Source organism: Equus caballus, chromosome 14 (genome assembly GCF_041296265.1).
Source record: "Equus caballus isolate H_3958 breed thoroughbred chromosome 14, TB-T2T, whole genome shotgun sequence".
Taxonomy (NCBI): domain Eukaryota; kingdom Metazoa; phylum Chordata; class Mammalia; order Perissodactyla; family Equidae; genus Equus; species Equus caballus.
Genome location: NC_091697.1, coordinates 62,955,427 through 62,977,537, shown reverse-complemented (window position 1 = coordinate 62,977,537; position 22,111 = coordinate 62,955,427). Strand labels below are relative to the sequence as shown.

Genomic DNA, 22,111 nt, shown 5'->3' with positions numbered 1-22,111 from the left:
AGTTCTGCCGTAAAGGTCTATTGACTGGACACAATAGTCGGATCGATGTTGTCTGGGGAGAGAAGACACGTGGAGCCCAGTCCTCTCGGCAAGTTGTTAACATACCCATCACACTGTCAGAATTGCTTTAGAAATCAGGTTGATGGAGCAGCAAGAATAGGAGGAGATCATTTGGGTTCTCTGGCGTGGGGGCAGGACATTGATGATAGGTGGGAAGGATTGAGCTCAGATGGTTCATCAGAACTGCCCAAAGGCAATTTCACTGATGGACTGCCCAAATATTTTGATAGAGGTCACAAAGAGAAACTGCTGAGTTTGTCTTTCCGAAGGGATCTGAAATCTGGGCTGTTCTTGGTTACTTTCTAGAGAGAAGACTGTCCTTCACTCCCTTCCACCAGCCTCCATGTTGGAATTGAATTGCAATGGTCCTAGCTGCTCTCCTTTCTGTGCTGTTTCTGGGCCTCACTTTTCTCAGGCTTAAAATGAGAATAAGAGGATCTACTTCATATGCTTATGAGGATTAAATGACACAATACCTGTTAAATGCTCAGCGCTGTGCCTGACGGCATAATGATCACTCAGTAAATGGGACTGACTCACAATGCTGCGTGTGACAGACATGGCTTCCACCAGACTTCTTCGCATCAGTCCAGTCTTTGGACTGGACAGTGGATGGGGCGGCTCTTTGTGGACATCTCATTTCATCCTGCAGGCTACCTCCTTCTTTAGCAGAAGCCTCTCTCTGTCCACAGTTGCTGCCAGGAGGCTCCCCAGACAGAGCCCAGGTGTAGTTTTTTGTGTTGTCCTCAACCTCTGACCATGGATGTCCTTACCCAGTTATTTAGTGTCTCGTTTCTATTGCTTCTGGCATAGTGAGAACACTATAGACATTTATGTGACTCGTGCTCATCAGTTCACATGAAGTGGCTGGAAAGACAAGGCTGGGCTGTCGTGTCCATTCCACGTCATTTGTTGATCTTTTTTTTTTTTTTTACTTTGTGTAACGTCCCTCCACATCCATTTATCAGAAAACTCTTGGTTCAACCTCAAAATATAACAAAATCTAAACTTTTCTCACTATCTCTACTGCTGCCACTCAAATCCAAGCCATCATCCTCTTTTAATTGGTGATCACAATAGTCTCCTTGCTATTGGGTCTACTCAGGCCCGACTTGAGTCAGTTCTCTGCAGTGAGACAGAGCGATCTTGTAAAAATGTACTTCAGAATGCACTGCTCTCTGTCTCAAAACTCCCCAGTATTTCCCATTAGAGTTAGAATAAACTGCAGCCCTGACCATGGGCACCCAGCCCTGTTTGGTCCGTCCCACCCTATCTCCCCGATCGCTTGTCATCCCACTACTGCTGTGGGTATCGCACGGCTCGGCCTCTGCCTTCCTTTCTTGGAACATGCTAGTTTCACTTCCGCCTTTGCACTTGATATTTCCTCTGCCTGGAATACTCTTATCCCTGGATCTTTACATGGCTGACTTGTTTAGGTCTATTAGGGCTCAGCCTAGGTGCCACCACCATAAGACGCTTTCCCTGACCTCCCTATATAAAGAGTATTCCCCCCTTACTCTCTAATGTATCTCCTTCTTAACTTTTTTTATGGCACTATTTGAAAATATTTTATGTGTTTACTTGATGTTTTTTGTCTCTCTTCCCCTCCAGGATGTAAACCTCAGAAAAACATGGATTTTTGTCTGTTTTATTCACTGCTGTCTGGCTAATTTATTCACCTAATATCTAGCACAGTGCTAGGCACACAGTAATGCTCAATAAATATTTGTGGAAGGAAGGAATGAAGGCAAAAATGGATATTAAAATGAGATATGAGGAGTTGGCCTGGTGGTGTAGTAGTTAAGTTCGCGCTTTGCTTCAGCAGCCTGGGGTTTGTACGTTTGGATCCTGAGTGTGGACGTACACACCACTCATCAAGCCATGCTGTAGTGGCATCCCACATACAAAATAGAGGAAGACTGGCACAGATGTTAGCTCAGAGACAATCTTCCTCAAGTAAAAAGAGGAAGATTGACAACAAACGTTAGCTCAGGGCCAATCTTCCTCACCACAAAAAAAAAAAAAAAAGAGAGAGCGAGCAATATGAGACATGAGTAGGAGTCTGCCTCTGCTTTCAAGGTGCTTTCAGTTTAATGGATGAATTGGAAGTACATACATAAATATATGAGCAAAGTATCCAGAGAAGTTAAGGAGGAAGTGATCAAAATTCTTCTGGAGAAAGGGTGTGACCTAAAATCTTTCCTTTGGTGGCCTTAAGGTACCTCAGTCTCCTGTGGCTTCAAGATTCACCTTGGCTGTGTGCAATGTAGGCTCATTCACCCTTGGTGACTTAACAGAAGATTCCTCGCTCATAAACTGGCAGCTACAATGAAATTGTAGAAGCCAGGTGAGACATTCTAGATGTAGCTTCCATGATCTTGAGGAAGGTGTGGGTGTGGGAGCTCCTGACCCTCAGGAGTGGAAAGGTTGTAGTATAAGCATCATATGGGGTGTGACTTCTGAAATGGTGGCCCCATGCCTAAGAAAATGTTTGAAAGTCAGCCCTTATTTGAATGGAGAATGCTTAACATTTTTGCCACATCTAAACTTTTGCCTATTACTTCTTAAGGTGGAAATTCTGTATGACTATATAAGGTCTAGTTGTTATTTTGTACCAAAACAGAGTATGAACAGTAAGGAATTAGGAAAAGAAGTTCAGACTACAAATTATTTCAAATCACACAGCTACCATTTTCTGCTGGCGGTAGTGTGCTTCCTGGCTGTGCTGCTTTAAGTGGAGTAATATGCATGAGATGGTCCTTCAGCCTCACTTGTACTCTCCCTATGACCTTGGGTAGGCTGATACCCGATTTTAGTAGAGCAATGTATATCTCACCTTATGGGGTTACATTGTTAATTGGCTGAAATTAAGTGTTCTGGTTGATTATATAATCTGGTATCTTTCATGACCATATCTGTTTTCTTGTTGTTTGTGATCGTTGTCAAAGAATTTTTTTAAATACTTGAAAATTTCCTCAGGGCAAATAAGAAAAAAAGCTAATCACTATTTTTCCTTCTTTGATCAAAATATCTTTTAATTCATTGACAACCTAGTTGATTTTTTAAAAGTTTGAACACCTCGGCGCCGGCCTGGTGGCGCCGGGGTTAAGTTTGCACATTCGGCTTCGGCGACCCGGGGTTTGCTGGTTTGGATCCCGGGTGTGGACCTGCGCACCACTTGGCAAGCCATGCTGTGGTAGGTGTCTCACATATAAAGTAGAGGAGGATGGGCACAGATGTTAGCTCAGGGCCAGTCTTCCTCAGCAGAAAGAGGAGGATTGGTGGCAGATGTTAGCTCAGGGCTAATCTTCCTCCAAAAAAAAATAAAGTTTGAACACCTGTGGCTGGAACAAATTAATCATGTTTGACATGTATAAAACTAATAAAGGGCAGAAAGTAATAAAATGATAAAGACTGCTCTAATAGAGTAAATAGTAGAGGTTATAAGAACCTAGCTCTTGGACCGTAAATGAATGGTATCATCTTTAAATTCTGTGAAAACCTAATGGTTTTACTAGTAACTGCTGTTGTGCAAAACTGGTGGAAGTAACCTCCAAAGAAAGTTTAGATTTTAATGGAATTGATTTGAACTTGATATTAATATATAACTATGCATTTTGGTTCATACATTAAAGAAAAGCAGCCGCTTAAAAAAAGAATCTTATGTAGTAAAATTAGTATTGCACAAATCAGATTTATCCATGCTGTAAATTTGTTTTTAGAATAATTAGACCACATCAAAGTAAAAAACATCGTTAAGACAGAGGATACCATAAGCAAAGTTAAAAGAAGAGCAAGAAAGTAGGAAAAGATTTTTGTAACATGTAAAACAAGTGATTAGTATATAGAATATGTAAAGAACTCCTACAAATCACTAGCAAAATAATCCTCAACTTCAGAATAGGCAAAGGATGCAGTAAGGTAATTCAGAGGCAAGGAAACCTGATTGGCTAATGAGCATATGAGAATACGCTTATCTTTGTAATAACCAGTGAAGTGCATAGTATAGGAACAAGATGTCACTTTTCACCATCAGATTGGCAAAAGTTAAGAGGTCTGACAAGATTGTGTTGGCAAGGATGTGAAAGGAGGCTTCTGGACACTACTCTTCTGAGGGAGAATTGGCAGAGTAACTTTAGAGAACAATCTGACTGTCTCTAGAGTAAAATTTGGGTTTGTGTACACCGTGTGATCCAGTAATTTTATTTCTACTTCTTCACAGTTTGTCTGTGTACCTTGGAGAAACCTTTGTGTGCTTGTTCGAGGGAATATATTCTTTGCATCCTTGTAAGGGTGAAAATTTGGAAACAATTAAAAATGGCCATGAATGTGGGAAAAGATAGATTTATTGGAGGCTGTTAATATACTAGTATGCTGCAGACCCATTCATTCCTATAAACTGCTATAGAGTATTACACCATATTAGCAGCTGTATCAATGTGAGTAGATCTCAATATTGTACTATTGGGTGAGAAAAGCAAGATGCACAGTGACATATGCATTTTAGGTAAAACTAATAAATACATAAAATAATATGATATATTATTTCTGGACACACACAGACTGGAAGGATACACATTAAAATCGTGACATTGGTTACCTCTAGGGAAAAAGAAGGGAAAGAACTGGGAACCAGGCTCAAGGAGACAAAGGGGACTTTAACTTTGTCTGTAATGTTTTATTTCTTATAATAATGATGAAGCAAATGTGACACAATGTTCACAACAGTTAATTCTAGGTTGTGGGTACATGAACATTTGTTATTTTATTACTTATAGTCTCCTGTGGTTAAAAAAAAATTCTTTTTTCTCAAGAAAACTATATTATATCCCTCAGATCATGCAGTTAGCATTGAGGGTTTGGAGCCTAGTTTTCTTACTGTGGGATTTTAAGCAAATCATTTAAGGACTCTGCCCTTTGGCCTCTCACATCCAGAATGAAGATAATAAGCATTTGCACAGTGGGGTCCTGAGTACCTATCCTTCAGTGTTCATCTCAAGCCCTCCACCCACCCCCTGCTGAAAGCCTGCTCCCATCTCTCCTCTGCCCAGAGGTGCGGTGCACACAGGTCCCCCATGTTCCTCGAGCATCCGTGCACTGCAACACTTACATCCTTTTGTGACAAATCTCAGCGTGGGCCAGTCTCTTCCAACAGATAAAGAAGTCTTAGCTATAGAACATGTCTTAGGCAGGAGCAAGTATTAACTGCTCAACAAACAGAACTTAGTAGCCACAGAAGATGCTTAATACATTTTTAATGAAAGAATAAATGAGCAAAGAACAAAAATATGGTAAAACTTTAATAAAGCAAGACATCCTGAAATGGCTCCCGAGGTTGTTAGGATTCTTTTGACTTCAGTGAATACATGTAATCCCCCCAAATCCCTTACTTAATCCCCGCCTAAGTTTATATCCTTGAGATTTTCCTGCACTGTGAGTAGGGTCATCAATGTGCTCTCACAGAGAGACGTCAACGTTTATATTTAGACACGTTAAAGAATAAATGTTTTACGCCCTTTGTTCCGGTTCATGGTTTGAGAAAAGCATACACTGAGTTATAAAATAACAGTTCATGCTTTGAAAATTCATTTAGCAAACATTTTTTTAAAGAATAAAGGTTCTCTCTCAGCCACTGAATAATATTAATATAAACAGCACTGGGTGGTTGTCCACAGTGATTGTTGGCACTCGGTCAGCCCTCCAGCGGGGTTTTTTGACATGTGAAGGACATGAGGTTTTAGTGCTTTCAGAGGGTCTGGAAAATACATCTTTATTGTTCTTCTTCATGGATGGAGAAGCTTTACAAAGTTGTTTTATTTTTAAAGCACTTGATGTTTTGAACGAGGATCTTTTCTTCTACGTGAACAAAGGGAATGACACACCATCGCCTTGTTAGCCTGAAGCACAAGGAATGGAATCATAGGGAGATAAAAGACCCCAAGGGAACCAAGGCTTAGGAAGAAAGAGTGGATATTTCAGGAAGAACCATGTTTTTCTATCCTTTGAGACAGCGGAAAATTATTTTGGTCTATTCTAAAAGACACTCACTCTGTAGAGATATTTTCTTGAAAGTGGCTTATATGTGCTTTGTCTATTTATTAGAATTTGAAGGACTGAATTTTCTTCCCTGATAATTTTTCTCATAGTCACAAATGTTCCTATGTTTAGAGTCAATGGAGAGCATCACGGCAAAACTCCGTGTAAAAATATATTTTCAAGTCAGCATAGTTGACTGATGATACTTGACATTTATATGTTAAGGGCACTTAAAGTCTTAGTTTCTTCAAACAGCAACCCTGATGTGGGTAATTATGTATTATACACTGACATCACTTTCCCTATGATAAATTTGAGTTCCAAGATTCAATACGTTATCCCACTGTAAATATCGGTAGAGATGGATCCACAAAGTTCTTGAGCCCCTCATAGTTCTTATATCCCGGAGGCGTTAAACCAAGACAACAAAACAAAAACAAAGAAAAAAAGCCGAGGCTGCTCAGTGCATCCAGGGTTGGTTTAGACCTAACACAGGTACACAGAATTAGGCACTTTTGTTGTTTCTGTAATTCAGAACCAATTGCTTTAAAAAAAAAAAAAGCATCTTATACCTCAAAAGGTGTTTCAAGCCTGCTTCTGTGGTCTTAGTAGGCATAGATACACTGAGACAAAATCAAATTAATGGGATTGGTGCCTAGTAATGTGGCAAGATTCTCCAGATTTCATTTATGACCATCTATTTCTTTACACTAAGGGGAATACAACTAAAAAGTTCACGTGATTGTTTCTGAGTTTCTCCTTTTACATTTCTGAGTTTCAAGTACAAGCCTATACTTCTGGACACAATCAGCAGCAGGCAGGAAATTTCTAAATCCAGTTTCTAATTGGTGAGTAAGAATAGGATGCAAGGTAATGCTGGTTTTCATTGCAGGCCTGAGGTTTTTCAGATTGGCTTTATAAAAATGGGTGAAAGGGGTGATACCAGGGTTTGTTTTTTACTTTGTGGAATTACTGGGAAATTTGTTTTTGAAATTCTCATTGTGAGAACCAAGCTGGCCTTTTTGGCATGAATGATTCACACAGTATAAACAAATATACAAACCAACTACAGACCTGTTATTCCAGCTTCATATACAGCTGGAGGATGTTTTTCTAGGGTGTTCTTTTTCCTGGGGTGGGATGTTCCAGTGTGCCAACCATGGAATAAAATTTCTGCTGCTACTAGATCTGTCGTGTGTCACACGTAACAACAAGTACTTTTTGTGTAATTGGTATGTTCCACCATCCCTATTTTGCAAAAAGAAAGTTAAGTATAACAAGGTTGGGAATTTGTTCAAGTTTCCATGGCTGTGAAGTGGCAGTGGCCCAGCTAGGGTCCAGGTCTGTCTAATGCAAAATGATTATATACCCACCTCGAGCTAGCTAGTGATTGATGAATTTTGTAACAAGGTGAACTTGATGGTAAACATCACTCTTTTCTCTAAGGGAAAAATGATTTCATCCTTTCCTTTCCTTTTTTTTTTTTTTGTTTTGCTGAAGGAGTCCTTTGGATGAAGCAATATATTAACATGCCCTTGTTCCTTCCTCTGGATCATCTCCTAATTTAGCCTTTTGGTTTATCTCTAATTGTGTTCCTTTCCTTATTCTTTGTCTACACAAAGACAAGAGGTTTACTAAACTATCTCCTATTTATTCAAAGATTTTTCCTAATGCCTTGTTTTTGTCAATACAAATGTGGCTGTGGACATTTTGGGACATTTCTTATCAAGACCATTCTGATGAACCTGCTGCTAACACTCTGAAGCCTGGGAACTCTTGTTTTAAGCAAACAAGTATTATTTCTCAAACATCTGTGAAACTTTTGTCTTAGAATGTTCTTTTTCGAAAACCAGCTGGAAGTGGTTAATGCGCACTGATATCAGATTTTGTAATTGACAAGCAGAGCATCGTCCTTGGGCTGGTCCGCATGGTGTGGGGCAAGATTGCAACTTTGGAGGCATTGATAGATTGGGGTTGAACCCTTGCTTTGGCCACTTGAACACTAAGTGACTTTAAATAATTTCTGATCTGAGTCCATCTTGCACACGAAATGTTGGAATAATTATACCTATCTCATTGAGTTATTGTGAGGTTTAAATAAAACAGCTACACAGTATTGACACGTGTTCAAAACTCAATGTATCCTAGAACCCCTTCCCTCTCTCCCTGTCCTTTGCCTGGAAATTTGGACTGAGGGTTTGAAGTGGATTAGGAGAGAAGAATATACCTAGAATTGTTATGATGATTTTACAGGTTTCTCTGCTTGTGAAAGTTAGTTATAGTGCTCTACATTCACAGTCACTTTTGCTCACTTACCAAATGTGTCTTGAGAAACGGCCCTGTGCTAGGCACTATGTGAGTCTAGTTTTCAGGTCAGTGTACTCCTAAAGCTAATGACATCAATACTATTTTCACAGTGAGCTTACTGGCTTTTTTGTTTGCATAGAATAATTATCAACTTACAGAAGCTCTTCTGATCTGACCATCTCCTTAGTTTTAATTTCTCTTCAAGAAATGCCCTATGTTCTCACTAGTGAGATAATTTCCTATTTTCAGTGCCCCTAAATACTGAGTGATTCATGGACCCCTCAGGCTTGCTCAGTGAAAGATCTTAATCCTTTGCTGCGCTACCTTAATGGATCATATTAGATGAAAAATGTAATTGCAGGATGTTATGTTTAACCAAAATATGTAATTTCAGTACTTCAGGAGCAGAATGGTCTCGTGAAAAGTGCTTGGACTTTTGTTTGCAGACAGTCTTGGGTTTCAATACTGATGCCACCACTTACTAGTTGAGTGTTTTTTGACATTTTACCTAAATGTTCTCATCCTAAATATCCTCTGTGTGCTAAATGTAATAGTGATACCTACCTTGTTGTAATTGCTGTGAGGATTGGAAAGAGATGTGTAAGGCATGGAGCACAGACATAAACTCTTGGCAGATCAAACCATTTAAAAAAATAACATTTTTCTTTCTTTTCTTTTACTGCCCAAAGGATACACGTTGATCATAGAAAATTTAGAAAATTTAGTTAATGCAAATGAATAAAAGAAAAATCGCATACACTCTTATGACCCAGAGATACCCAATGGTGCCATTTGACTGTAGAGCCTTTCAATATCTGTCTGTCTGTCTCTGTCTTTCTCATTCTCCCTCCCCTCTCCTCTTCCCCAGGTATTAGGTTCAACCATATACAATTGCTGATATCTGGCCATTTTTGACCTAAATTAACAATTTCATCTGGTTCATTCTAATATATTGCTAAAATCGGATCATGTGGTACATATCATTTTTTAATATCCTTTTTACAATTGTGATATTGCTAACATCTTTCAAGTTGATTATTCTTCTATAATATCACTTTTAATTGATGCATAGTATTTCATTATATGATTATACCAAAATTTTTTTCACCATTCCTCTGTTACTAGAAAATTAGGTTGTTTTCAGTTTTTTATTATTATAAACAGTGCTGTGATAAGCATCCTTAGAGCTTTGAGGGGAGTAAAGCATAGTGGTTTAGAAAACAGACTCTGAAGACAGGAGGTCTGTGCTTCTCCGCTTACTAGCTGTGTAACTTTAAGCAAGTCACCTGGCTTTCAGTTTCTTCATCTACAAAATAGGAATGACAACAGCACCTGCTTCAAGAGTCACAGTGTCTAAGGGCACACTGTAGGTGGTACTAATGAGTTAGCTATTATGAATTGTTACTGTCTTTACACACATATGTTTATTCCTTTTGGAAAAATTCCAAAAATGGAATTTGTGAGTAAAGGGCTTTTGATACTTTTCCAAACTAATCTCTAAAATGGATGTGGTAATCTGCTCTTCTGTATTAGTGCATAAGAATGCTGGTTTTCACAAAAAGGGAGAGGTTATCGTCACTGTAAGTATCAGTCTCGTCATTCTTTTACCCTACTTCAGGATTTAGGGTGCACAGTTTTTCACAGTTTAGTATCCCTGAAATCGGGATGCTTCTAACCGTCATTGTCAACCTGGTGACCACCATGGCATGATTGTACGAAACCTCATAACAACTGCCAAGATCAAGAAAAGGTGTCAGTGTGTCTTAACCCTATGAAATTCAGTTTTATTTGAGAGATAGGAAACAAGACAAACGTATATAAAAATTGTGGTCTGAGTGCAAAGTGAGTGTCGTGGGAAATATATAATGCCTTTTTCAGAGAGCATCTCAGATTGGGTCTGAAAATGTACCTGAAGGACAGAGGTTTCTGGGCTCAGCTTGGAAGACTGGGGAGGACTGATGGAGGCAGAGGACATGTCTGATATGTCTCCATCTCTACTTATTTCTATACTTACTTCTTTTTGTTGTGCACGTAGCTGAGAAAGATGATAACGGCCGTGATGCGGTAGCCTAGAAGCCCGAGAAGGCATTCATGGACGTTTGCTATTGAAAAGCCTTTTGGCTGTTGCAGGTATCATTCTCTCTGGATGTAATACCTCCTGCAATCTCCCTCCTCTGCCAGTCACCCCTCTTTCTATGTACAAATCCTCTACCCGTTACTTAACTATGGCGCATTCTGCCTTTAGGTCTCAGCCTAGACATCATCTTAGCTGGGAAGCCTTTTCAGACTCACCAACACTAGTTAAGTGTCAACCCCGTGTTTTCCATTGTAGCTAGTCCATGTTCTTACCTTACCGCTTCTCACAGGGTATTTTATTGCCTAGTAACTTGATGTCTCTGCCCTTAAACTGTTAGCTCCTAGAAGCAAGTACTCATATGGTTCTCCTTTAAACTCTAGGCCTAGTACCATGGCTGGCATATGGCAGGTCCTTAAGAGATATCAGTTGAGCGAATTTCAGTACCCAGCCCATGAACGTAACCTGTGGTTACCAGCGTTATTGGAAGTTATAGCCATAGGGCTCTGGGATGAGTCCATTGTCTTGAGAGGATCCAGTGCTCTACTAGTTGTCACTAAGGGTTGTAGCATGGACTGTATATTTCTGATATTACACAGTAGTTTAAAATTCCTTTTATTTCCAAGTAATTATGAGAGCTTATTAGAGCAGGCTGTCCATGCTGAAACCCTCTTTAAGCCGTCTCCTGAAACATCGGCATGAATTCGGGCACGTTGTATCTGATAGCCCATTTCTAGCTCTTAGCCCGATAAGAGCTGAAACCAGAAGCTGAAAATGAGTCATCACTCCCTTACTAGCATTTGGGTTCTTTTCAGTTTAATCTGAAACAAAATTTTGTTCACTTACCTCCCTTATTAGGATATTCAAGCTATTTCCATGTTAACTACATTTTTTTTTTTAAGTTGTCAGTGGGAGTAACCAACCTAGTCACTTCTTGTGGAGTGAAACACTTTCTCCTTGAGATTGGGTGAGGTCTTAAGTAAAAGATGTGAAATGATTTGACTTCAGACTCTCTCCCAACTGTCTTTCCAAACATAATACTTGAATTCAAGATAATTGGTCACTTGATATAAAGAGCAAATTCTCTCTCTTTTCTAGACAGTCAACTTACCCTGTATTTGTAAGTAATCAGGGAAGAAAGCCGGCTTTTGTGCAGTGAACTGTGTAACTCACTGCGATACATTTAAAAATGGATGACTTGAAGTAGTTAAATATGACAAATGAAGAAAGGAAAGGAAGTCACAGTGATGCCTAAATTCAAGAGAGGAAAGGAAGTCGCAGTGATGCTTAAATTCAAGCCAGGCTTCTGTGTCCTACATGTTCTACTTCCTGCCTATTTGTAAAATGCTATATGTGGATTTTTTTCCCCAGCATAGCCCATGTTGATGCCCAGTATTCACACTGTGAGGCCCATGTATCAGTCGCCTTTTAGGGAAATACAGCCCAAGGGGAGAAGTTGTCACTTCAAAGCATGCCAAAGTGCTTAGATATAGCCAGGAAATTAACCATGTCGGCGTGATAATATTTCTTTAAAAGCCTGAAACCCTTTCTTTGATGCTGATAGTTATCAGCTTCTGCTATGAACTTGTTTCTGTCATGAGGAGATATCTTAAGGTTTTTTAAAAATCTAATCCCAAGAAAACAGAGCTGGTCTCTGCCTGACTGCTCTGCTGGGAGAGAAGTTGTTGAATAGGATGCGGAAATGGGTCATGAAGGAGAGTAAAGACCAGTTCTGTCCCCTCTACAAGCTTGACTTCTTCCAACCATTCTCCTGTTGTTGGAAAACATATTCTGTAAAATGTATGTGCTCCAGCCCGCTCTTATCACAGTGTCACAGTGGGGAAAACGAACTCTAGTTCATTATGACTTCTTCTTAAATGCTTTTGACGTGATCTTGATGTCTTTATCAAGGTAATTTTATTAGCTAAAATTGTTCTGTGTCAATCAATTAATCCTGCATTGTACATAAGGAAAAAACAGGTATTTAATTTAGTATCTGAGGCTTCCAGAAGTTGAGGGGGATATGCAAACTTTGGAGAGGGTTCAGCAAAGAAAATGAGTGAGAATAGTGATGAACTGGATTGACTATACTGTGAGGAGGACAGGAGAAAAAAGGATCAAATCATAGCATAATGGATTTGGCTTGTGTGGGATGAAGATTTTCCTTACTTTTAGGATTGATGAACCAGGGAACAAGTTACAAAGGACCGTGTAATTTGCTTTGTTGTACCTTAAAGACAGGATAGATTCTTCTCTACCTGGGATAGCTGAAAGGATTTAAAGGAACATACCATGTAATATGATTTTAAAGAATAGATCTTAAATTGAAAGAGTTACAATTGAAAAAAAAGTTCTTTGTCCTTATCCATGGGCAATAAAAGAAATAACTCATATGAATAACAATTAGACTTAAATCTCATCTTGGAACTGCCACCTAATCTTATTTTGTGAAAGAAGATTGTGAGTTCTTAGGTAATTGCTTTCTTGATCTGCTTTAAATTCAATACTTCTCTCATTGTTTTTAATTGTGTTAAAGTATGTTTATTAAAGTACTAATGAGACCAAAGCCGTACTGATTAAAAACAGAATTATTCATTTAAACCTTTGGATATTATGAAATGAAAGGTTAGGTTCTAATATTGGAAAATGAATCCTGCACGTCTAATAAATTGTGTGCCTAGCATTCTTTTCAATAGTTTATTCCAGATCTGTTGAAGTTACAAAATTGTTATGAAATGAAACTTTTTTTTATTATAAATGCAATTAATCCTAAGAGCTCTAAGCAGGGTGCATCTTCCCTAGTGATTTTTATAGCATCTAATTAATAAATGCATGGCTGACTGGGCAATGCATATTAAGAGTAAATTTTGCTTATCGTCACCCTTTATAATTTTCAGAATATTTGAGGTTGAGGTTTTTTCCTTCCCTGCTCCCCTTTGCCTCTTCATTGACTTGAATTTCAGCCACTATTCCTTTTCTTTGGAACTGCACTTCTAAATCTATCCTTCAAATTCTTTTTTCTGCCTTTGTCTTACCTGTTTTCATGTTCCTATTATCTTTTTATTTGATATCCATTTTCTTTTTATTTATTTATTTATTTTTAATTACAGTAACATTGGATTATAACATTATATAGCTTTCGGATGTACACTGTAATATATTTCAGATTCTGTGTAGATTACATCATATTCACCACCCAAAAACTAACTGTAGTCCATCCCCTCACATGTGAGCCTAATCACCCCTTTTGCTCTCCCCCGCCTTCCCGTATGGTAACCACCAATCCAATCTCCATTGCTATGTGTTTGTTTGTCGTTGTCTTTGTCTTCAATTTATGAGTGAGATCATATGGTATTTGACTTTCTCCCTCTGACTAATTTCACTCAGCATAGCACCCTTAAGGTCCATCCATGTTGTCACAAATGGCCAGATTTCATAATTTCTTATGGCTGAATAGTATTCCATCGTGTATAAATACCACATCTTCTTTATCCATTCGTCCGTTGATGGGTACCTAGGTTGCTTCCAAGTCTTGGCTATTGTGAATAATGCTGCAGTGAACATAGGGGTGCATGTATCTTTATGCCTTTGCGTTTTCAAGTTCTTTGGATAAACACCCAGCAGTGGGATAGCTGGATCATATGGTAGATCTATTCTTAATCTTCTGAGGATACTCCATACTGCTTTCCACAGTGGCTGCAAGATATCCATTTTCAGTTTCAGGTTTGTCTTATTTTTACATAAGGTCAGTGAATTTAAACATCTTAGTCAATTTTCTTCTGTCTTTTCTGACTGCCTCGCAATCACACATGTTTTGACTTACATCTTGAAAGCAGATCAGCATTTCCTTTTAGAGTGTTCTGCCCAGACCTGTGGCAGGGCCAGTCTACTCCTTGGTAGCTCTGCCTATGGGTCTGCTCTCGATCTTCATGAGCAGTCCCTGAGGTCAGGGCCCATCACTGATCTCCTGAACTCCCCATTCTTCTTGCCCAGTCTCCCTGCCTCTCATTGTCAGCTCTGTCCTGCCCTATCCTCACACTGTAGCCAGGCTGACCTTGCGAGGAGGCAAATATGCATTGTCCTTCATTGCTTAAAATCCTTTACTACCAATCCCTTGTCCACAAGATGCAAGCTAAACTCAGCTTGCATAAGAGCCCCTGCATTAGCTGACCATCCCCATCTGCCTAGCCAGCCTCCTCTCATCGCATGCACGACTGCTCACACCCTCCCCCAGCCAATTACTCTAGCCACGTCAAACTCAACACTCCAGGGACAGGGGACAGGCTGAGCAAAGACATGGAGTTGAGAAAAATGTAGTGATACTTAAGCAAGGAAGTGATACAAAGTGGCCTGCTTAGTGCCGAGCACCAGTTTGTGAAGTCTTGCCATGGATTGATACCAGAGTCTAGATGCCCAGCTAAGGAATGGTGATGAAGGGGTTGTGAAGCCATTTTCTCCAAAGGAAGAGGAAAGCTGGTTCTGAAGGGCTTGCTATTACCCACATGCATACTCTGATGCTCTCCACTGTTTCTTTTGCCATCCTCAGCCTGTGACGGTGATCACTGGGGGCCCCACTGCAGCAGCCGGTGCCAGTGCAAAAACAAGGCTCTGTGCAACCCCATCACGGGGGCTTGCCACTGCTCTGCAGGCTTCCGGGGCTGGCGCTGTGAGGACCGCTGTGAGCAGGGCACCTATGGTAACGACTGTCACCAGAGATGCCAGTGCCAGAACGGAGCCACCTGTGATCACGTGACGGGGGAATGCCGCTGCTCACCGGGATACACTGGAGCCTTGTAAGTGACATGCTGCTGAGCAATGTGGCTGAGCCCACCCACCCTCTCCATTCATACTGCTGCCACTATTGTACTCCTGTGCTTCTGTCTCTATTGCTTCCTGAAGAGTTACTGAGAGGGCAGGACTCCAGGCACAGACATGGAGATCAGCAGTGATGGCCACTAGGTCCTCCTGCTGTGTGACCCTTGAGCATCAGAGCCCAGGCGCAGTCTAAGGGCCAGCTTCCATGCTTTCCTTTTGGCAGAGCAGAGATAGCGAGGGCCAGGATGTTGTGTTGAATGACGTTATTTGAGGGTTGTTGGGGCAGATCTGAGGTTCCACTTTGATTCTCCTGCAATTGCATTCATTTTGCACTGCTGGCTGTTAATAGTCCATATTGTTCTGCTCTGTGTGGCAATTAATTAGCTGGATAAAGCTGGGTGGGTTCAGTGCCTTAGAAAAGAAGAAAGGGGGAAGGTGTTAGAAATAGTCCATGATAAAAAGTTAACTGGATTATTTAAAATTCCCATGGATCCATATGTTGCTTTGTGAATATAAAAGTATATGTATGACATCTGTGTGGAATATGTGCACACAGATTGTTACATTCTTTCAGGAGAACATTGAAGCAAACACTTAACCTCTATTACTTTCTTTTGTGGAAAGGACATTCTTCGGTTTGCTTGTATTAGAAAACAGAATAAGAGGCAGAATTTGCCAAAAAAGTAGGAGGTAAAAAAATCTTATTCCCTGACTGAGAAAATTACACTTGTAAATCACAGAACTAAAAACATGAAAAAATGTGGCTGATTAGGTAAATACTTCCTGCCGACAGTATTAATGGCTATAAAGTAGAGCTAAAGAAGAAATTGCATTAGCTTAGAAAGCCCTGATTTTCAGAAGAATGGATGATCATTTCAAACTATTTAATTGTTAATATTGCTTTTATGGGTTTTTATCAAGGCCGCAATTGAATAGGGCTGTGGGACACTTGCAGCGATTTCACCAGAGAGAAAAAAGACTTAGAGAGAAAAAGGCTTAGAGAAGAAGTTTGCTTGTACAATATTGGGGGGGGGGGGCTGCTTAAAGGCACAGAGACTTGTCAGTCTGAAGAAAACACTGAAAATCGATTATGAAGAATATGTGTGCAGAGCGGGTGATGTGCAAATGTTTCTATCTCCTTTGAAGTTAGAACAAATGCACAAATGAAAGGAGACTTCAGATGTAACACATGGGCTTTATAAAAGTTCCATGGAAAGTTCCTGTCACCAAGGGATGTTTGACCAGACGTCGTGCTTGGTGCTCTCAGATGGACAGACTCTCCTCAGGTTGAAATGGTTTCGTTAGAAAAATACCCCAAAGCAAAGGGATGGACTAGGTGGTCCCTCAAAGACCCTTCCAGCCAATCGAATTAATGCTCTTTATGTTGATGAAATGAACACTATTAAACAGGAAAAGCTTGTCTATTTTAGGGTGCTGGGTGCTGTTGTGTCTGTGAACCTGAGGGTTGTATGATTGGGTAAATAACAGTGTCCTTTGTCACACATTAATCCCTCAGCTGTGAGGATCTCTGTCCCCCTGGCAAGCATGGTCCACAGTGTGAGCAGAGATGCCCCTGCCAAAATGGAGGAGTGTGTCATCATGTCACCGGAGAATGCTCCTGCCCTTCTGGCTGGCTGGTAAGCTCCCCTCCTCCCTCCCAAAGTCACCTTTCCAGGAGACTGAAGAGAAAATGCCTGAGGAGGACTTTAACACTAAAGAAAGTTACACTGATGGTTAAAGATTCCCAAATTGGAAATACCAGACCATCTCAAAGCTGGAATCCTTCGGTCCAAAGAAAGCAGACGAGATTAAATCCTGAACTTGGAGTGCAGTAAGGGTCCTCATGGAAAAGATAGTAGGCCATCTGTCCTGCACTCCCTCTCAGGATATAAAAGGGAAATATCTCGTCTTACGCATGACAGCCAGAGCTGTTAAACACTAGGAGTATTTAAATAATCGTCTTCATAATCGTGTCCTAAGGCTCACTATTGTTCTTTGAGAGCATTATTCTCAACAAAGTAAGTATTATGTGAAAAAGTTAGCTGGTCGTTTAAACCTGGAGACACACTGAGGTAAACTGAATTTCCCTAGTATTGCAGAACTTCTCAGAGCCTTAAGCATGATAATCCAAGAGGAAGCTATAGCTCACCACACTTCCCGAACTTTGACCGTGATACTGTTTCTTTCTGTAGTATCTTCCCGGCTTAGTGTTATTTGGAATATATATAATGGAAGTGTCAAAGCTGGTTCACTAACCAGCTTTCTCTGAAATCAGGAAGTAGTCATTGTTCTTATTTCTCTGAGTTGGTTTTTTCATAAGTCTGCTTGAAGGTAGAAGAGTGAATGACCAATATGTGTTCCTTTCATTAACAAACAAAAATTAAGAGAGCAATTTGCTCCAAGTGAGCCCTGATGGTCTAGTGATTAAGATTCAGCACTCTCACCACTGCAACCTGGGTTCATTTCCTCGTCAGGGAACCACACCACGCATCTGTCAGTTGTCACACTGTGGTGGCTGGGTGTTGCTGTGATGCTGAAATCTATGCCACTGGTATTTCAAATACCAGCAGGGTCACCCATGGTGGACAGGTTTCAGTGGAGCTTCCAGACTAAGACAGGCTAGAAAAAGGAGCTGGCCACCCACTTCCAGAAAAATGGGCCGTGAAAGCCCTATGAATAGCAGCAGAGCATTGTCTGAGATAATACTGGAAGGTGAGAGGATGGCGCAAAAACACCGGGTAGGGTTCCACTTTGCTGTATACAGGGTCGCTCGGAGTCGGAATCCACTCTATGACACTAACAAAACAAAACAAAACAGGTGACTTCAAGATCGCCTCCTATCTCCACGAGCTGTGGTGAAGCTGCTCTTGCAGGATTACGGGTGACTTCCTAATTGCCAAATCCAGTGATGACTCTTCTGTTCTCATTCTGCTTCATTTTGCCAAAGCTTTTGACACTGTTGCTCATCCACTTCCCTTTCTTAATCTCTTTTCCCTCCACTTCTCTCATGGCTCGCTCCTGCCTCTCTTACCAAAGATCTCTTTACCTAACCCCCCTTCGTCTACATACCACGTTATTACAGTATTTCCCAAGTTTCACTCTTGTCCTTTTTTCTCACTATAAATCTCTGGAAATCTCATCCACACCCATGGCTTTAACAGTCATCTGCTGATTTTCCCAAATCTTGACCTTACCTCACCTGAGCCCAGACATGTATCTGTCACTAGCCTGTTAGACACTCCAACCTAGATTACCTCTAGATGTGAAGACACCATCTTTCTGGGCTGCACTGAAGCTGGGGTTTTAGGAGCCAGACATCAGGTGATGGTGGTCTGGTACTGCCCTTGTTGTGGGTATGGAGCAAAGGAGAACTGGAGTCCACCCTCCAATGAGGGTCGTGGGAAGTCAGGGAGACTTCAAGATGTTAAGATCACTGGGGCGAGTGGAAAACAAAAATCAGACCCAAGGTGAGAGTTAGGAAATGGTAAGCAGGCAGAACAAGGTCTGATTCTGGAGGTTCTTTTTTTTTTTTTTTTTGAGAAAATTAGCCCTGAACTAACATCCACCACCAATCCTCCACTTTTTTTTGCTGAGGAAGATCGACCCTGAGCTAACATCCGTGTCCATCTTCCTCTATTTTATATGTGGGACACCTGCCACAGCATAGCTTGATAAGTGATGTTAGGTCCGTGCCCAGGACACAAACAGGCAAATCCTGGGCCACCAAAGCAAACACACGAACTTAACTGCTGCACCACTGGGCTGGCTCCACCAAGCCTTTCTTAAGGCTACTCCCCTTCTACCTTTTTTATTTTAGTTAAAACCAACACTTATCTCTTAGTTGCCCAAGGTAGAAATACTGACTTATCCTTGACTCCTTCTCTTCTTTCATTGCCTGTATTCAGCCTTTCGTCAACACTGGTCATTGCTGAGTCCTTGGCAAGGGAGAGATTGGCTGGGGTAGCAGAGTGTCCAGACAACTCCGTGTTCTTTGGAGGAGGAGCTGCAGGCATTCTATTCCTAGGAATTTTGTGTAGACGTTGTCTGTGAAGTTGACTCCTCTTGAGATTGAAGCTTTCTTCTTCTCAGTTGGGGTCGTCATGGTGTGGGATAGTGGTAACCACAGGCTTGGACCGTGAAGTGGGCAGATGGCCTTCCCCCTCAGCCCGGTGGAGCCCGTCTACCACTTTCTCTCTACTCTGGGTGCACTACCTTCATAGATGTTTCTTACCAAAGGCTTCAGCTTAGACTCTGCCTTTGCAACATTTTATTTGTGCTATCATCCTAGGTGCTTTCCAAAGATGTATATATGTCCCTGTTACATATACACACACATGTTTAAACTAAGACAACTAATGTCCTACTTAAGGTGGTTTACTCACATTAATCCTGTTCGTAAACAATATTCAGCAGCATCTCTGAAGCTTATGTGGGACCATTACAAAAAGTGGGTAGAGTCCCTGAAAAAGAGAAAAATTTCACCAGAATCCCTGCTTATCACAGATCGACCCTTGGCACGTTGTTCCTTCAGTCATGTTAATATGTTGTGCTAGAATGGAGGGATTAGAGCTATTTTTACATCTGGCCCCCTCACCACATTGTGAGCTAATTAAGAGTTGTGACCTTATCTTTGATTCTCAGAGCTTAGCACTATGCCTGGCACATGGATGATTCCCAGTTAAGCGTTGATCTGAATCATCTCTCAGAGGCTTTTTCAGTTCCAGGAGTCTGTGGAAGAACTTTCCGTGTTTGTAGATAGCTAGAAACCCCCAGAAGAGACTTAATTAGCACACCAACTGCCTTTGTGGGTAGCCAGGAGTTAGAGGAAATGTATTTTCTTATGCTTTCCAGAATAAACATTTACAAAACCATCTGGTGTTCACTAGCCTCCAATTTCAGAGTACCCACAGTCTGCCTTTTTTTAGAGAGAAGGAGGACAAAGCAACAGCTTCCAGTAGTTAAAAAACATTTAAAAAATCCCTGTTATTTGGGATATGTTGTTTATTCTAACAATCACTCCAATAAATAGATCAGAATCTACAAGCCCAAGTTATGGAGGCAAGTGAAGTAGAAAATAGTAGGGTATTTCCTTGACTCATTGGTCCAATATCTTATTCTTATCCACACAGGATTGGAATAAATATAATGACGGTGCCTGACAAGATGGACAGCCTCTCGGGCAAGGAGACATGTCCAAGTTACTCTCTTGATTTTTCTCCCTGGGAAATAAGCTTTTGTATTGATCTTGGCTCAGCAATGTTTGTTGAACCTGCTGAAAATAAAAGTGTTTTCCTTCTGAAATAAAATGTCTAGTTTCATTCCTGTGGAAGTATTTCTTAGGCAATGTTATTGTTAATTCAGGTACACAAAATTTCAATCATATGTTAAGCTACATTATAAGAAGTAAAGGCAGTGATGATGTGTGTTTTCTCTAGAACATATGGTAAAGCATTTGGATGTTCCACTTGCACCAGATGTTGCTGTTCATGTAATGGATGCTCAATAAGTATCATTGACTTATTGTACATGTAAGACACAGGAAGAGCACTCAGGAGGATATATAAATTCCTTAGGTTACCATAATAATTTGATGTAGCTTTACCTTAAGCTTCAGTCTTTTAATATGGGTGTTTCTTAAGATTACTCTTCTGACATCTTTGAATGTATCTTAAGATATAGGCCTACGAAGTAAATAAGTCAGTTTAAAATTTCTAACATTTTTAAGATGATGAAGAGAATTTATGTGTTCTAAAATCCCCTCATCTAATTTTCTTGCAGCCCTGTTCCCTTATCCCTCTTTCCCTTTCTGTTTCCTCTCTTTCTCCCTGCTCCTTTGGTCCTGCCCTGGCTGGAGGCCCATCTAATTTTCCAGGTCTCTTTGAATGCAGGGCACAGTGTGTGGCCAGCCTTGCCCCGAGGGTCGCTTTGGAAAGAACTGTTCGCAAGAATGTCAGTGCCATAATGGAGGGACATGTGATGCTGCCACAGGCCAGTGTTATTGCAGTCCAGGATACACGGGGGAACGGTAAGGGACAGTCTTGTATTTCTCTGCCTGTTTGTAGTGGTGTGAAAGGAAATGTGGTAGGGTCCAGGAAGCACCTTCTATACCAAGTGTCTGTGACCATCCTGTAATATTCCAGAAGCATCTATAATGTGTCAGCTTGATAGATTCTATTCCAACTCAGTGCCAAGAAACTGAATCATAGACAGCAATGGTGACTTGAAGATACAGAGAAAGCATTAGATATAATAATATCAGCTATTCAGAACCCATGATAAGTATGTCATTCTAAACAATTGAGTATTTAGGACAGCCACTTCAAGTACCCAAACTTTTTAGATTTTAAACATTTTTGGATAGATTTGTTTTAAAATGGGATGTGTACTCAAGTATCTTTAAAAAGTGTGTTGGGCATGAAGTTACCTTCACATGATTCAGTATTCTGTTAGGAATATCCTTCTTTTTATTGTGTGGTAGTGATGGAGTAAGATCCAATGGGACTTGTACGGGTCTCAGGTCCCGCATGAAATAAGAGCAAATGGCTGTGCTCATGTGGTGCTTACATCCTCTGTTTGTCATGTTTTGTATTAGATGGGAAAGTGTTACCCCAGAGGGCTGTGTTCCCCCTACATCTTCTAATTTGCTCGTCAATCTGTTATATCCTGGAAGGCTAGATAACCAAGCTTGTTGGATGTGTGTGTAAAATTACAGAAAAGAGGCTTGAGAGGCAGAAGAGTTTAACAGTTAAAAACAAACATTTTTTGGAACCTGTGCCCTTGGAAACATTCTCATCTATAATGTTCAAATAATAATTGTAT

At 40.5% G+C, this 22,111-nt stretch overlaps 1 protein-coding gene across 9 annotated transcripts in view; it reads left to right on the top strand.

Annotated features, from left to right (window-relative positions):
• Positions 1-22,111, top strand: part of MEGF10 (multiple EGF like domains 10) — a 163,751-nt gene that overhangs the window by 87,315 nt on the left and 54,325 nt on the right. For all 9 annotated transcript variants that reach the window (XM_070233132.1, XM_023617776.2, XM_070233130.1 and 6 more), the window contains 3 exons: positions 15,024-15,270; positions 16,809-16,929; positions 21,181-21,317. In XM_070233132.1, the coding sequence (XP_070089233.1) occupies positions 15,024-15,270; positions 16,809-16,929; positions 21,181-21,317 (505 nt within the window). The remainder of the gene's footprint in view (positions 1-15,023; positions 15,271-16,808; positions 16,930-21,180; positions 21,318-22,111) is intronic.